This window comes from Miniopterus natalensis, chromosome X (assembly GCF_054644295.1).
Source record: "Miniopterus natalensis isolate mMinNat1 chromosome X, mMinNat1.hap1, whole genome shotgun sequence".
NCBI lineage: Eukaryota > Metazoa > Chordata > Mammalia > Chiroptera > Miniopteridae > Miniopterus > Miniopterus natalensis.
Window position 1 is genome coordinate 67918243 of NC_142103.1, and position 15590 is coordinate 67933832.

The 15590-nt window shown below is 53.3% G+C and overlaps 1 protein-coding gene across 1 annotated transcript; it reads right to left on the reverse strand.

Annotated features, from left to right (window-relative positions):
• Window positions 1-4: 4 nt before the first annotated feature.
• On the reverse strand, window positions 5-13693 carry ARHGAP4 (Rho GTPase activating protein 4). Its single transcript, XM_087813485.1, has 21 exons — window positions 13093-13693; window positions 12855-13017; window positions 12571-12633; window positions 12118-12300; window positions 11276-11404; window positions 10973-11194; window positions 5687-5788; window positions 5341-5532; window positions 5165-5249; window positions 4854-4881; window positions 4498-4600; window positions 3869-3929; window positions 3706-3783; window positions 3478-3612; window positions 3265-3370; window positions 2936-3169; window positions 2763-2836; window positions 2499-2682; window positions 2219-2311; window positions 1832-1925; window positions 5-669 (listed from the first exon to the last, which is right to left on the reverse strand). Exons 1-21 carry the CDS (start codon window positions 13296-13298, stop codon window positions 436-438), a joined length of 2769 nt encoding a protein of 922 aa, XP_087669611.1. The 5' UTR covers window positions 13299-13693; the 3' UTR covers window positions 5-435.
• Between the last annotated feature and the right edge of the window lie 1897 nt (window positions 13694-15590).

Genomic DNA, 15590 nt, shown 5'->3' on the forward strand with positions numbered 1-15590 from the left:
TCAGTCCCCCAAGACAAGAGAACTGCTCACGTGGGGGAGTCAATGAACAAGTCTTTATGAATGGCTGCCGATGCTTGCCAACCCCCACCAGTCTCACACTCTCAGCTGAGGCAGAGAAGGGCCTGGGCACTGGTGGGGGTACTCATCTGAGCAAGGGCCCCCACCACCCAACAGCCACTCATAAGCCCTCACAGAAAAGCTGGGAAGGGGCCTGCCCGCAGCCTCCTTTGGCTTCCTCCCAAAGGGGCCTAAGCCAGGGCTGGGGCAGGCAGGGGCATGTTTGGGCAGCTATGTCCTTCTCTCTGCAAAGGGTCAAGAGCAGGTGCTCCACACTTGCTGGACAGGGCCAGGGAGAAGCAAAGGGGCTGGGGACGGTAGAGGGTCTTGCCGATGACCTCTAGAGTGAGGGGGGCCTGCTGAGGAGCCAGCAGCACTTCAGTGTGGCTTGAAGGGTGAGTCCAGGCCTGGGAGTTGGGATGCTGAGGGTGAGGCAGGAGCCCCAGGGCTGCGGGAGAAGCCTTTGTTCTTGCCGAAGCGGTTGCAGCCTAGAGGCTTTGGGCTGCGGGGGCCAGGGCTGGGAGAGCTGGTGGATGCTGGCCCGAGGCCCTGGCGGATAGCAGTCTTTCCCAAGAGCTCCTTAAACACTGAGTCCATGGTCTGCGCCACAGCCTGGCAGAGAGGTGAGGGGGGAGGCATCTGGTAGGTGTCCCCCATGCCCAGCCATTCCCCCCACCCCAGGTCAGTGTGTTGACAACTAAGCCAGGAGTGAGGCCTTCCTACCCTCTGCTGCCCAAGCCTCCCCCAGAATTCCCCTCTCTAAAACTAATGTCCTCTGCCACCAACCTGTTACCAGGCCCTTCCTCTCAGTGGGCCTGCAGCTGCTGTCCCTCCTCCCTTGCCCAGTTTCCCTCCTGCCACTTTTGGTGTGGCTATCACAACTTCCTTTAAGGACAGCAATCTTCAACCCAGCCTTGAAGTGGGGAAACCTCTGGCTGGGCCCCGACTACCCCTCTCCTTCTCATGCCCTCTCTCTCCCTGGCTGAGATCTCCCCATGACCTTGGGAGCCACCAGCATATGGGGCCTCCCTGGTCAGTGTTCCCCTGCACCTCACCTGGCCCCACCTGCTGTCCACCTACCCTGGGGTTTCCCAGCTGTGCTGCCCCATTCCTACTGTCTGGTGGCCCAGCTCACCCCCCTGTCCTCAGGCTCCCAGGCCTGGCCTCTGGGCCTCACCTGGGACACCACGTGCTCTTAAGGTCTCTCCTTGGGCTCAGCCTGTCTTCAGGGCCTCTAACCCAGAAGCAGTGAGCACCCACCAGGTGGGCGAGATGGGCCCATCAGACAGAGCAGGGAGCCACGTTTCCCAGGCTGCACCCCTTGCCGGGACCATGCACAGTACCCACTCTTTCCCCCTGAGAGAATCACTGTTCTGCCCAGCTCCGCAGCCAGCCTCCCCCACCCTCCAACCTCTTTTCCATCTGTCCCTTTCATCTTCCGTGGCCCACCAAGCATGTTGCCACCTGTCACCTAGCCTGGCTCTGGATTCCAGCCCTGAAGCCTGCCCAGTAGCCCCTCGGCCATACCACTTGCCACCTCCCACTCAAAAACCAACCATGACGCCCAAACGCACTCTGGGGACATCCTTCCCCTTGCACTTACACCCTTGCTGGCCTGCCCCTAACTGGGTTGGGCTCAGTCAGCCTGTCTGAGGCCAGGAAGGGCAGACTCAAACCTCAGGAGGGAAGAATTTGGTTTATAAGGGGAGGCAGAGACACCCCTCCCCCTAGGAGAAATATCCCCCACCTGTCACCAGCCAGTCCCCGCTCTCACCTTATCCACCTCCACATGTCGCTCTGGGGAGGTTGGGACCAAGCAGTGCCGTCTGTGCCCAGAAGGGCCCCCAGGTGGGGTGCATGGCTCTGGCCTGTAGTGCACAGACAGTGAGTCTCACAGGGGCCCTGGGAAGTCTGCACTAACGGGGCAGTGGTTCCTCCCACCTCAGGGTGTGGCCAAAGGAAAAAAGACAGTGAAGCTGGCCCAGAGAGTCCATTCTGTCCTCCTTTGGCATCCCTCATCCAGACAACTCTTCCCCAACTGGGCCCCTCTCCATGTGCCCACCCCCCTCCAGCCTGGCCCCCAGAGCAGTGTTCAGGTGGGGGTAGGCAAGAGAGGCCACCAGAAGGGTTCTTCCCGAGGGGCCGAATTCCCCTTGCTCACCGTTGGAAAAACTCCATAGCCAGGAGGCCCTCTGGACTGCTCAGCAGCTCTCCTGCAGCCTGCAGCCCCTGGCCCACCTCATGCTTCTCTGCTCTGGGGTCAGAAAGACGGCCTGTTTAGGGTGCTGGGGGCCAGTGGGTTTTGTGCCTCAGTGCCAGGCAGAAGTGGTCAGAAGGGCACACAGAAAGCCTACAGACCCTGGGGCTTGGGGTAGGGGAAGGGCCAGGGCCTGGCTTGAAGGGAAGCTGTGTAGAGCTTCCCGGCAGCATGGGGCACTCACCCCCCAGGCAGCGTGATATACTTGTGGGGAATGAGTCCCCGGGTGCCACCACACTCGCCCCTCCACCAGTCGCCTGAGGCCCTCTCGTGCAGCCGCAGCACATCCCCACGCTGGAAGGTCAGCTCCTGGGCCGTGCGGCCCGTGTAGGCAAAGCAGGCCACGGCTTCCACGACCCCTTCCAGGACTGGGAATAAGAAGGGGTGTGAGTTGGGGGAGACACCCAGGGCAGGGACAGAGTAGGGTCCTTCTTCCAGACACCCTTACCATCCTCCTGGGCCGGGGTCCCAGCTTCCAGCTCCGGCTCGTTCTCACCTGCCAGGCTCTCCACCTGGGTGTCCCTGAGTGTCAGAGCAGAGTGAGGGGAATAAGCTGTTGAGAGGGCTCCCCTCCCCTTAGTGCCCCCTCCCTCCCTCCCTCCAGCAACATGAAGAGCATACCCCAGGCAGCTGGCAGATGGCGGTGCCATGCACTTCTCATAGACAGGGCCCGGCAGCAGGGTCAGGGATGGGAAAACCCGTGCGGGCTGTACAATGAGCGTCTGCACCAGCTGGTTCACCCGGCCCTGCAAGGCCACGGGGTCCTGCCCAGGGGGCACGGGCAGCAGCGTCGGCCCGAAGCACACGGCCAAGTTGTATGGGTCCATCATGTTCTCATCGCTATACTGGGCCAGGCTGGGGGCACATGTGGGTGACAAGCAGAGAACTCCCGTCCCAGTGTCCCCTACACCCCCCACATCAGCCACCCTCGCCCCCTGGGAAGCACTCACTGATTGAGGAAGGTGAAGAGGTAACGCAGGACCACAAGCACTGGTCCTGGCAGCTGTGCCAGAAGGCGGCTCACAAGCTCTACCCGCTCGTCCACGTCTTCCAGCTCTGTGGTCAAGGCCACCACGCCAGAGAGGAAAGAAGCCCATGAGTACAGTCACAGACCACTGGGGACGGACCCCTCCCACCTGGCTGGCCTCAGGCCCTGGCTTCACCTGCAGAAGCCAGAAGCTCTCCAAACAGGTCTGGGGGGAAGAGTGGGGGCTCCAGGCTCCGAAAGTAGAGCTTCAGCACCCCTGCCACGGAATCCAGGTCATGGGCCGTACAGCCTTCCACCAGTGGGTCCTCTCCTGAGGACAACACAGGGTGCAAGAAGGCTGATCACATTCATTCTAGCTAGCCCCCCACCCCACCCCACCCCACCCCACCCTGCCTGTCCCCACCTCTCTCAAAAGCATCGCGGATCTCTGAGATCCTGGGCTGGGCACCCGACACTCGGAAGATGCCTTCATGCTGTAGGCCTGCAGGAGGACAAGGAGCCAGTGGGCACTGAGCCCTCTCCCCCTCCTCTCTAGATGGGTGCCAGGTGCTGGGTGCCAGGCTTACCATTGAGGTTAATGAAGCGGACACAGCTCTCCACCACCAGGGGCACGGGCTGGCTTGAGCTCTGGGGACAGAGAGGGTGTTCACTTCTCTCTGGACACAGCAAGTCCCACCTTGTCATTCGCTCGCTTTTATTTTCTCTTAACCATGCATTACGATTGTTGGCAACAAGGCCCGGCATGCAGCTTGCAAGATTCACTCCCAGGTATCTGATGTCCCTGGTGCCATTTTCGGCAGAGCCTTACATTTTACTTGCTGTTTATTGCTGGCATGTGAAAATGTAATCCGATTCTGTATGTTGACCTTGAATCAAGTAGCATTGCAAAACTCATACTTGTTCATATAAATAGTCTGTCAACTCTTTTGAATGTTTACATACATAATCACATCATGACAAATACTAGCTGCAGCCTGAGTATTTCTGTAGATGCCTGTTACAAGTTAAGGACATTCCCTCTGATCAGTGGAAGCCTGGCAAAGGCCCACCCAGGAAGGTGGGCTGACAAGTAGTTGGCAATGGAGGTCGCTGGGGTCACAGGCAGCCAGACCACAGAGGTAGTCCAGGGCTGTAGAGAGAACAGAATGCAAGGGGAGGGCTTGCATTTAGTTGGAACACAAGGCAAAGCAAGTACCTGGATAAACTTCTCCATGTCTCCTCCAAAGAGTTTATGATTATATTGGGAGCTGGGGCGGGGGTGACGGCTCTTCTGGAATTTCCTCTGTGTGTACTGGGCCCTGTGGTGAATGGGAGCTGGCTCTGAGGGTTGAGAGCATGGAGAATAGGATGCCCCACCCCCCAGCCCAACCAAACAAGGCCCTGGAGCTTGTGAGTTATTCCAGAACCCACTGGCAAAGTGGGAAATTGAGGCCACAGAGGAATGAGCAGCAAGAGCTTGGCCCCAAAGAGAAGGGAGGAAGGGAAATCACAGCTTGATCCCTGCAGAATCCCAGCTCCTTGAAACAAACCAGCCCCTCATGAAGGACTCACCAAGGCACCTCCTGCTCTTCCTTGTCACCTGGAAAACAGAAAATGTTGGTGTGCCTCTCAGGCCAGGAGATCCTTAATGCACCACAGAGAGATAAGTGCAGCCTAAAGGCCAAGGGCAGTAGCAGGGCCAAGGGTGCAATAGAGGCCAGGACCCTTGTTGGATTATTTCCTTCACACCAACCAACCTCTCTGGGCAGAGAGGAGGAACATGGGTTGGGTGGGTTTCCAAGGCAGGAGAGCCAAGGGCAGGTGCTGCTCCTGGCCGTGGGGGTGGAGTGGAAGAGACTAAGGGGGCCAGGAGTGGGGCCCACCTCGCTGAATGGCCTCCTGCAGTTTCTCATGCTTGGCCTGCAGCTTGGCAAGGATGCTCCGTCCACTCAGGTACTCCTGGAGCTTCTGGGAAGCCCCCAAAAGAGCCCAAAGTTTTAGTCCCAGCTCTGGGCCCTCCCTGTACCCCACCCCTGCCCCTCAGTCTAGCCCTCCCCACCGTGATGTAGAAGGTCTCCGTCTCCTGCTGCTGGCCCCGCCTACGGCCTGCCTGCCGAGCACCTGGGTCCGAGCTGGTGGATTTGAGGGACTCAGTGGAGGGACTGGCCTGGAAGGAGTCAAGCACATCCCCGTCTTCCAATGCCACCACCTCCAGCAGAGCCTGCAGTGTGGCCTTCAGCGTCTTGTTCACCTGGGGAGGAGACAAGAAGTCCAGGGCAGGAAGAAGTTGGGGGCAGGCAAGGGACAAGAAGTCCAACTTTAAAAGAAGGGGAAAGGGAAGCTATTGCCACATGGCTCCATGTCTCCAAGTTCCTGTCCCCCACCCCGGGCCGGGCCACTCATACCTCCTCTGTCTCTATGGTCTGTCGGTCCAGGCGGCTCTGGATATTCTGGGCTCTGGGCAGAATCTCATCCCGAAGCTCCACCTCAACCCGGATCTCAGCCACCTGCAAAGGGCAGCGTCCAAGAACTGAGGACTGAGCCTGAAGACAGAGAGCTCAGTCATGGGAATGGGGCTGGGCAATGGGCACTGAGGTCTCCAGGGCATGAGGGAATCGAGCACATTTCCACTGCCTGATGTACAAGACCACCAGACCTTGACGCTTTGTACATCTGGTTCTGAAGAATGGCAAGGGCACCGCCCCAAGAGAAAGGAGCACAGCCATGCACACACACACTTGAGCACAGACACTCAGGGCAGCACACTCATAACAGCCCAAAGGTGGCAGCAACCCAAGTGTCCAACAGCTGATGAGTGGATCAGCAGGTGTGGTGCATCTACACAATAGAATGTTATTCAGCCATGAAAATGAATGAAGTCCTGGCTGATCCATGCTACGATGTGGGTGAACCTTGAATGTTGAGTGAAAGATGCCAGACACAAAGGCCATAGATTACATGAATCTATTTATATAAAATGTCCAGAAGAAGCAAATCCATAGAAACAGAAAGTAGATTAGTGGATGCCAGGGGTTGCGGGGAAGGGATGGGGAGGAACTGCTTAACGAGCCCAAGGCTTCTTTTTTAGGTGAGCATGCTTTGGAATTAGATAGTAGTGATGGTTGTACAACTCTGAATATTCTAGAAGCCATTGAATTGCATACTTTAAATGGGTGAATTACATGGTATGTGAATTATACCTCAATAAGGCAGTTTATTATTGTTTTTAAAATCAGGAGGGCTGGGGTCTGAGACAGAAGTCAGGGAAGTCCCAGCCAGACCTCTCCTGGGGCGAGCAGAGGGTAGAAAAACTGTTTCCTCTAATCAGGCAGAAATAGACTCCCATGGGAGGGTGAGAGGAAAAAGCTTTAGGAAGTGAAGAATTTCTCCCTTTTGAACATGCAAACATCCAGAAAAATCTGACATCAGGTTGAAATTGAGAGTGAGGACTTCACTTATCCATGGCAGGCTAACAGGCCCTGCTCTCTGCTCCCCGGGCCCCACCATAAAAGGATGCATGAAAGCATAAGTCACAGGGACAACGGGCAGAGAGAAGGAAATGACGGCACACAAGAGGTGTCAACAGACTTGTGGAAGATGGAGACTGGTGTATCTGACTCAACAAAGCCAAGGCAGAAACCAATCAAAACAGGCCACTGAGCCTGGAAAAGCTCAGAAGATGGAGGCAGTGGGTGCCTCCCAGGTGCAGGGGGCACAGAAACCAGGACTGGCAAAAAGTCTATCTAGGAAACAGTACCACAGTTCCTCATAAAATTGCACACAGACTTGTCAGATGATCTGGCAATTCCACTTCTGGGTATCTACCCAAAATAATTGTAAACAGGGTCCTGAAGAGATATTTGTATACTCATGTTCATTCATAGCAGGATTACTCACAGTAGCCAAATGGTGGAAGCAACCCAAGTGTCCATCAGTGGAGGAACAGATGAACAAAACATGGTCTATCCATGCAATGGAATATTATTCAGCCTTAAAAATAATATTCTGGTACATGTTTCAACATGGATGGACCCTGAGGACATTGTGCTAAGTGAACTAAACCAGTCACAAAAAGACAAATAGTGTACGATTCCACTTGTATGAAGTCCTAGAGGAACCAAATTCATAAAGACAGAAAGTAGGAGGGTTGGTGTCAGGAGATGGGGGAGGGAAATGCAGGATTAAGTGTCTAATAGGAAGAGAGTTTCAGTTTGAGCAGATGAAAAAGTCCTGGAGATGGATGGTGGTTATGGTTAATGTGCTTAATGCCACTGAATTGTACACTTAAAAATGGTAAATCTTATGTATATTTTATCATAATGATAAAAAAAAGTCTATCAAGGCAATAGGGAGCACTGACAGTAGAAGACCCATCTCCTTAAAATCTACACAATTAGCAGAAAGGTAGAGATTTACTCTCTAGAAAGGACAAATCAGAGGAATTCTGGACTCATGAACACTAGTAACAGCTGAAGGAGACGAGACTCCCTACTGATGAGAAAGAGCAAAGCAGCCGCCGCCATCTGGAGCTGGCCGGGCACTCACAGCTGGGTCTAGGTGCTGTCCCATTGAACATAAGGGATGTCAGAGAGCACCAACATCAGACAAGGCCCCTCTGTGACCATGACAGGTGAAGACAAAAACAAGACTACCTTGTAATCAGGTCTGAGCACAAACAAAACCAAAAATGTTGTCCAAGCCACAAAAATAAGCAAACCTCCCTCTCTCCCAGCTCATGAGTGATTGCTGTTCCTCACCAATGACAGCTTTAGCCTCTCTTCATCCCTCACCCTGCCTCCTAGATAAGATTTGTTAAGACACACAGTCAGTTACCCCTGCTTCCTGTCAGCATCCAAGCCAGAGTCAAGCCCCTCCCTCAACTTCACCCATTCTAGCCCAAGTCCTAGAGGTTTTTCTAGCACCCTTACTGAGACGCACCTCCCTCGTTCCCCAAGGTGTGGGCCTCCCTCGCAGCAATGATCTGAGTCCCTGCCCAGCCACCCTGTGGGGAAGGGCACTGTTGAGGAGCTCTGCTCACTCACATCACATATTTAATTCCCTTCTCTGTGCCACCTCTTAAATACGAACTGATGGCCAACTCAGTCATTTCAGGGAAGCTCTAAAATGGAAGACATAGGTCAAAGCAAGCTTTTAAAAAATACTCAAGAAAACAGAAAAGTCCGGCTGGTGTTGCTCAGTGGTTGAGCACCGACCCATGAACCAAGAGGTCACCTGTTCAATTCCCGGTCAGGGCACATGCCTGGGTTGCAGGCTCAATCCCCAGAAGGGGATGTGCAGGAGGCAGCTGATCAATGACTCTCTCATCATCAATGTTTCTATCTTTCTATCCCTCTCCCTTCTGCACCCTCTAAAATCAATAAAACATATTTTTAAAAAATGAAAACAGAAAATGCAAGGAACAGAGAAAAATGTCAAGAAAACAAACAAACAAAAAAAACATTTCAGAAAGATTTGAGAAGGTATTGTATTCATGAAACAAGAATAAAGGGTTATTTTAAACAGGAATTTGGAAAATAAAACAGAACTCTTAGAAACAAAAATATGAAAGTAAATTTTTAAAAAATTCAACAAGGGGTTGGAAGAGGTAGTTGAAGAAATCTCTAAAAAAGTAGAATTAAAAGGCACAGAGATGGGGAAATAGGAAAGAGAAAAGATAAGGAAACTAGAGAATTAATCCATGAGGTCCAACATTTAATTATCAGAAGTCTTTTTTTATTTCATTTTTCAATTAGTTGACATTCAATATTTTGTGTTAGTTTCAGGTGCACAGCATAGTGGTTAGACAATTATATAATTTACAAAATGATTCCCTCCCAGTAATTCAAGTACCCACCAGGCACCATACATAGTTATTACAATATTATTGACTACAGCCCGGCATGGCTCGGAGATCGAGCATCGACCTAGGATCCAGGAGATCATGGTTCGATTCCGGGTCAGGGCACATGCCCGGGTTGCCGGCTCGATCCCCAGTTGGGGGCATGCAGGAGGTAGCCGATCAATGATTCTCTCATCATTGATGTTTCTCTCTCTCTCTCTCCCTCTCCCTTCCTCTCTCTGAAATCAATAAAGATATATTTTAATATATATATTCATATATATATTTATATATATATATATTAAATTTTATATATATATATATACACATATATATATATAATTGACTACATTCCCTACGCTGCACTCTACATCCCCATGACTATTTTGTAGCTGCCACTTTGTCCTTTATAATCCCTTCACCTTTTTTACTCAGCTCCCAAGCCCCCTCTGCTCCGGAAACCATCAGTTTGCTCTCTGTATTATGAGTCTGTTTCTGCCTTGTTTGTTCACTTATTTTGTTGTTTAGATTCCACATATAAGTGAAATCATATGGTATTTGTCTTGGTCTGACTTATTTCACTTAGCATAATACCCTCTAGTTCCATCCATAATTATAAGAATTCTTGAAAGAAAAAAAATTAAGAGGAGGAAATTATCAAAGAAATAACATAAGCCCAAAAGCCTAAGGACACAACTTTCCAGACTGACAGGGTCCCACTATTTGCCCAGCATCATGAAGGAAAAAGAATCCCCAAAACACAACATCATAGAATTTTACTACAAAACACAACATCATAGAATTTTACTACAAAGGAAAGAGACTATCCTGAAAGCCTCATGGAGGGAAATTACAGGTCACTTGCAAAGGTCAGGAAATAGAAATGGCACTGGACCTCTCACCCACCATACTGAAAGGAAAATGATTTTTCTACCTCAAACTCTATCTCCAGCTAAACTACCAATCAATTTCAAGGACAGAATACAGACATTTTCAGACATGCTCCAGGGCGGGGCTCTAAAAAGAAAAGGGAGCACACAGATTGCCTGGCATGGGAGACAGGACCGAGAAGACTATTACAGGAAAATGGTGGGGCTGAGCCCTGATCACCCATGGAAAAAAGTCAGTGGAGCTTATGGAAAGCTGAAAAGCAACTAGTAGGCTACTGCATGATTTGAACACACAGAGGAAAGCTCTAGAAGCAGCAGCTCGAAGACTGGAAAGTGGCTCTTTCTGGGGAGTGGGAATAGGGAACAGAAAGGGTGAGTTAAGAGAATGGCTGTGTACCATTGGAAGCCTTGGGTAACCTTTGACTTTTTCAACTATTATTTTGGTCAAAATACAGGTAAAATAACTAAAAACTCCATGTAATCCCAAACCACGCGCAGTGCCCATTAGGATACACTGGTAAAGGAAAAAACAGCACAGAGATAAGTCAAAAGATGCCTAGTTATATTATACTGCTTGTATGGTTTATTTCCCTCCAAGTGTGTGTTATGAAATATCTAAAACATACGTAACAATTGGAAGAAGAGTATATGGACAACTATATGCCCACCTACCACCTGGGGTCAACACTGGTGACATTTTTGCTGTTTGTCATTGGGGGAGGGGTATTCATTCACTGGATAAACTACAATGAGCCGAAGAAGTCTGTTTGCTTCTAGTGCAAGTGAGGAGACTTCATTTGCCTCAAGGCCATTGAATGAGGGTCTGAGAAATAAGCTACATTCAGGAGTTTCGACCTCTTAGCAAAGTGAAATTCACTGACTTATCTGAAAGGCAGAGAGCACAAAGCCCTTGGCATCGATGCTGAGGGCATTAAGGGGCAGGGGCAGTGACCCTTACTTACCTCATCCCCTTCATGGGGCTGGTAGTCAAAACGCTGAGGGGGGCAGAAGGCTACGGCATGCACCTCCAGCACCTTGGCCTTGTCCCCTGGAGGATCTAGGGCCTCCACCGCCTCTTCCAGGCTGCCCAGGCCCTGCATTTGGGAGGCTTGGGCACGGCTCTCAGCAGCCATGTAGCTCCGCAGCACCTGCCCCAGGGCCAAGTGGAACCCTGTGTCACAGCACTGAGGAGAAAGCAAGGACATGGCTTGGGCGGGTCCCAGTGCACTGGGCCCTGGCCCCCCGCCTGTCCACCTAGCACTCACGTCCATGAGGTCCAAGACGTCATACAAGTAGTAGTTGCTGACAGCAGCATTGACACTGGCCAGGCTGAGCAGGTACTCATTGCGCGCCTTCGTGCACTTGAGTTTGTGCTCCAAGAACTTGGCCTGGCGCTGCTCAAAACCACACAAGTACACCAGCATCATCTACTTGGCCAGCCCCCACACTCTTTCTCCCCTGCCCTCTCCATGTGGACAGCTACACTCAAAGTCCCAAGGCCCCTCAAACAGTATGTGTGGCCAGAAGTCCTAAAGTGCTCACCCGCCCACCCTGCAGTGCACCAACCCTCCTGTCTTGGGCTGGCAACCCCAGCTCCGCCTCACCTTCCCCCCAGCTTGGCACCTCCATATTCTGGTATTCCTGCTACCCTCAACCTCTTCATCCTCTCTTCCAACGCTCATTATCCCTGCACATCACCCGATCACCCATCCCACATGCCTTCCGCCCCTCTGAAACCTTATGGTACTGTATGAGGCAAGGAGGATGGGTGGAAGGCCCCCAGGCCTGGAAGCATCAGAGTTCTCTTCACCCCAGCTGAGCTGGGGAAGGAGGAGGAAGCTAGGAGCAGGGGGAGACAGTCTCTATCCTCCTGACCTTTCTGTGTACTACCCCAACGTGGAGAGCCCTCCAGAGCCAGCAGAACTGATCAGGCCCAGGTCCTCCCCTTACAGCCTTGCCAGAGGTCTTTGGCTCTCCCCTCCCCAGCCCTACCTTCCCCCTCCATGCTCTCTACCTTCTAGCAGGCCCCAGTGAGGGCCAGGGACTTGAAGGGACAAAGGCTAGGAGCCATAGCCTTCACAGACAGCCCAATGCCCTCCAGGCCCACCTTTTCCACCAGCCGTGATCCCTTCTTGATGGAGGTCTTGCGGAGGGGCCCTGCCTCAGTGGTAGTGGTGGCTATGGCAGCAGCACTCCGGCCAGCCCGCTTCTCCTCCTGCCGCTCAGCTTCCCGGAGCTTGGCCTCGGCATTCATGCTCTCTGTGTGGTACACCTGGTACGTCTTCTTGGCCTGCAGGGAGGCCCAAGCCAGGCAGCCCTGCTGAAGGCCAAGGCCATAGCCAGCTCTCCCTTTCCTCCTCCCAGCCATCTGGGACTCAGACCTGAGAGTTAGGCAATCCCACATGAGCACCTATCCCATCCACCCTGTGCCTAGAGCAGGGAGAAAGGGCCATGCTTGCGGTCCTTGAAACCCAGGTCTTTCCTGGGTGCCTGACCCTCTGCGTTGGGCCTGGCTTGGTGAGATGTAATGTGACAGCCTCCGTCTGATTGGCATCCTCACCGTCTGAAGCTCTGATACCACCTCCAGGAGCTCCTCCTGCAGCTGTTGCTCCAGATCCTTACTCTGCAGAGGGGAAGTGTGACCAAATCACTGTCCCAGTGCAGCACCCACTGCTGTCCTGGAGTGGTGACTACACCTCAGCTTGGCACTCAAGGCTCTGCCTGGCACCCATCTGGCTTCCTTTGCCCTCCCAGCCCTGATGCCTCTGGATTGAGTACCCATAGGCTGCCCTCCATAGATCCTGAGGCCACCCACACCTCTTATATCCAGGATCAGGGCCTTACCTTCTTGACTATGCGCCCCACATCCTCCGCGATGTGACTCAGGCGTTGGACCAGTGGCCCAGCCAGCACCTCGCTGAGGGCCGCGCTATCCCGGCTCTGCTGCCGTGTCTGCTGCAGCAACACGGCCCAACAGTGCAAGGACGACAGGAGGGACGGCTCCTTCCTGGGGGCAGAGGGGCGCTCAGACTGGGAGCAGGCCTTGGGCCCTGCCAAGGCTTTCTTCTCAGTGAGGACCTACCGGAAGCTTTGGTACTCCCGGCTGCTGCCTCCCAGGCGACCTCCTCGGTTGGAGAAGCGCTCAGCCAGCTTTTCCAAGCCACGGGAGTACTCCAGCTCCACCTCGGCACGGCGCCGCATGAACTCCACCAGCTCCTGCAGCAGCTCCCTCCGCAGCTCACCCTGCAGCTCCAGGCAGCGCAATTGCTCACTCAGCTGAGAGCGCATCTCTGTGGGGAAAGTGGCCCAGGCCTGGACAGTAGGCCATCCTGTCTGCCCTGAGGGTGAGGGCTGGGGCTGAGGAAGAAGGTGGCCAGCCCCCAGGGAGGAGTCTTGGGTTCAGACGTCTAGCTGGGCTCAGGACAGTCCTGAGGAAAGGGATCTCTGCGCTGAGGCTAAAGGGAACCAGCCAGGCCCAACTGGTTGAAGAGGAACCAGAAGGCTATTGTGGGGAGAAGGGAGAGCCATGCAAAGGCCCAGGGGTGAGAAGGAATGTGGCAGATCCAGGAGAGTTGGAGCCAGTTGTGATGGTGAGAACATAGAGCTACCCTAGCCCCATCTTGCCCTGTCCCCAGCCAGGCGCCTTTCACTTAGGTTTCCCATAACTCCCCGGTTCCTGGAAAGCCCCTGAATTACTTCCCCAGCCACTTCCTGCCCCTTAGGTGCCCAGGACCCCAGGCAGAGCAGCCTCCCTGCAAAAACAAACACACAGGGCTGCACAAGGGCATGGTGGCTATGGCGCTCTGCCAAATCTGCAGTGAACTTGTGGCAAAGGGCAGCCCCATGGTGAAGGCTGGAGGCCAGGATCGCTGCTCAGGGCTGACAAGTAAAGGGAAAGAGGAAGCTGGCCTGTTTTCTGTCCCCAGTTCCCACTCTTGATCACACCCCCCCAGGGCACCCCCAGCCCCACCTCCCAGCAGATAGAGCCACACCCAGGGCCCCCACACTGCTGGCTTTTGACACCTTATCACTGGCTTGATTGGGCAATGCTGCTTTCCCCACAGTGACCTAAAGCAAAGAACAGCCTCAATGACAAGCTTAAGCAACTGCTGCAAACACTTTTGCCACCCACTGTGTGCCCAGGTGGGCACTGGGGCTCTTGAGTAAACAAGTCACTGTCTTGGCTACTAATCTCTGCCCATGTGCTATGGAGAGACATTAACTGCTTTCTTCATTCAGCAGAATGTTGATTATATACCCAGTCTGTGCCAGGCATGTTCTAGACACAGAGATACAGTGGCAAAGAGGGTTGACCAAGTGCCTGCTCTCATGGAGCTGAGATGGGAATGGGGGGACAGCCAGAGCATGGGGATGGGGAAGGGTTCTTTTAGAGTATGGTGGTAACAAGTGACACTGGAGCAGAGAACTGAAGGAAGTGATGGAGGGGCCGTGGGGACATCTGGGGGGAAGAGTGTTCGGGCAGAGGGAACAGTGAAGGCAGTTGGAGCCAGTGTGGCTGGAGTCAGCTGTGCTAGGGGAAGTGAGGGAGTCTGAGGCCAGTGGGGGCAGAATAAACAAGGACCCTGGTCCAGGGGACTCCAGGTTGAGGCCAAGGGAGAGGGAAGCCACAGCTCCCTTGGGCTGCCATGGGGAGCCCAGGAGGAGGTCAGGTGACAAAGGGAAGTGCCCAGCCCAGTTGGCAGCTACTGCACCAGTCCAGGCAAAAGACAATAAGGGCTCAGCCCAGGGAGCCAGTCTGGGAGAATGTATGAAGTGGCAGGACCTGGGGTGGCTGTTCGAGAGGACTCCACTGTGAACAGCTCGGTACCAGTACCATTTGGATTTCTGTGCTGCCAGTGACTTCCCAGAGGCTGTGACGTGTAGAGCAGCCTCAGTGGGTTCTGCCTACAGGGACAGCATCCCCATCTCTGACTCTAATCTCCCACTGGAGAACACCCCTTCCTATTCTCAGCCTCTGGGTCGCTCTCCCTGACTCCAGGTGCCCCAGATGTGGCTGCATGGGTCCCTTCTCCCCCACCCCCCATTAGCTCAGTGATGGGCCCAGGGGCCACTGTCCTCACACTTTCACTAAAATTACTGAAAAGGTGCTCTTTTTCCACTGAGGGGTCAAGCTGCATAAATAGAAGCCTAGGGAAGGGGGGAAGGTCTTCCTGACAGTGAAACCAATGCAAACCAGGGCAGAGGCAAGAAAGACAGTGCCCTTATATCATCTGAGGCTGGGCTCCAGTGGCTGACTCTCAGCTCCACAGGCCAGGTGGAGCGGGTTCTACACCACTTGCAATCAGGAGAGTCTTCATAGAATCAAGGTAACATTTTTTGAATAAAAGTAAATTTCATTTCATTCTAAGAAATGTCTGAGACCTCCCAGTTCACCTCGCCTTCCTCTGGCATATGCCCAGCCCTCCCTGGGGACAAATGAACAATGCCGGCAAAAATGGACCAGCCCACCAAACTGTTTCATTTATTCTTCAGGGCAGCCATGACTCGGTCAGGATCCAGACATGCACACTGGCTGGTGTCAAGTAGGAGACTTGTGAATTAGCACTGTCTAAGCACAAA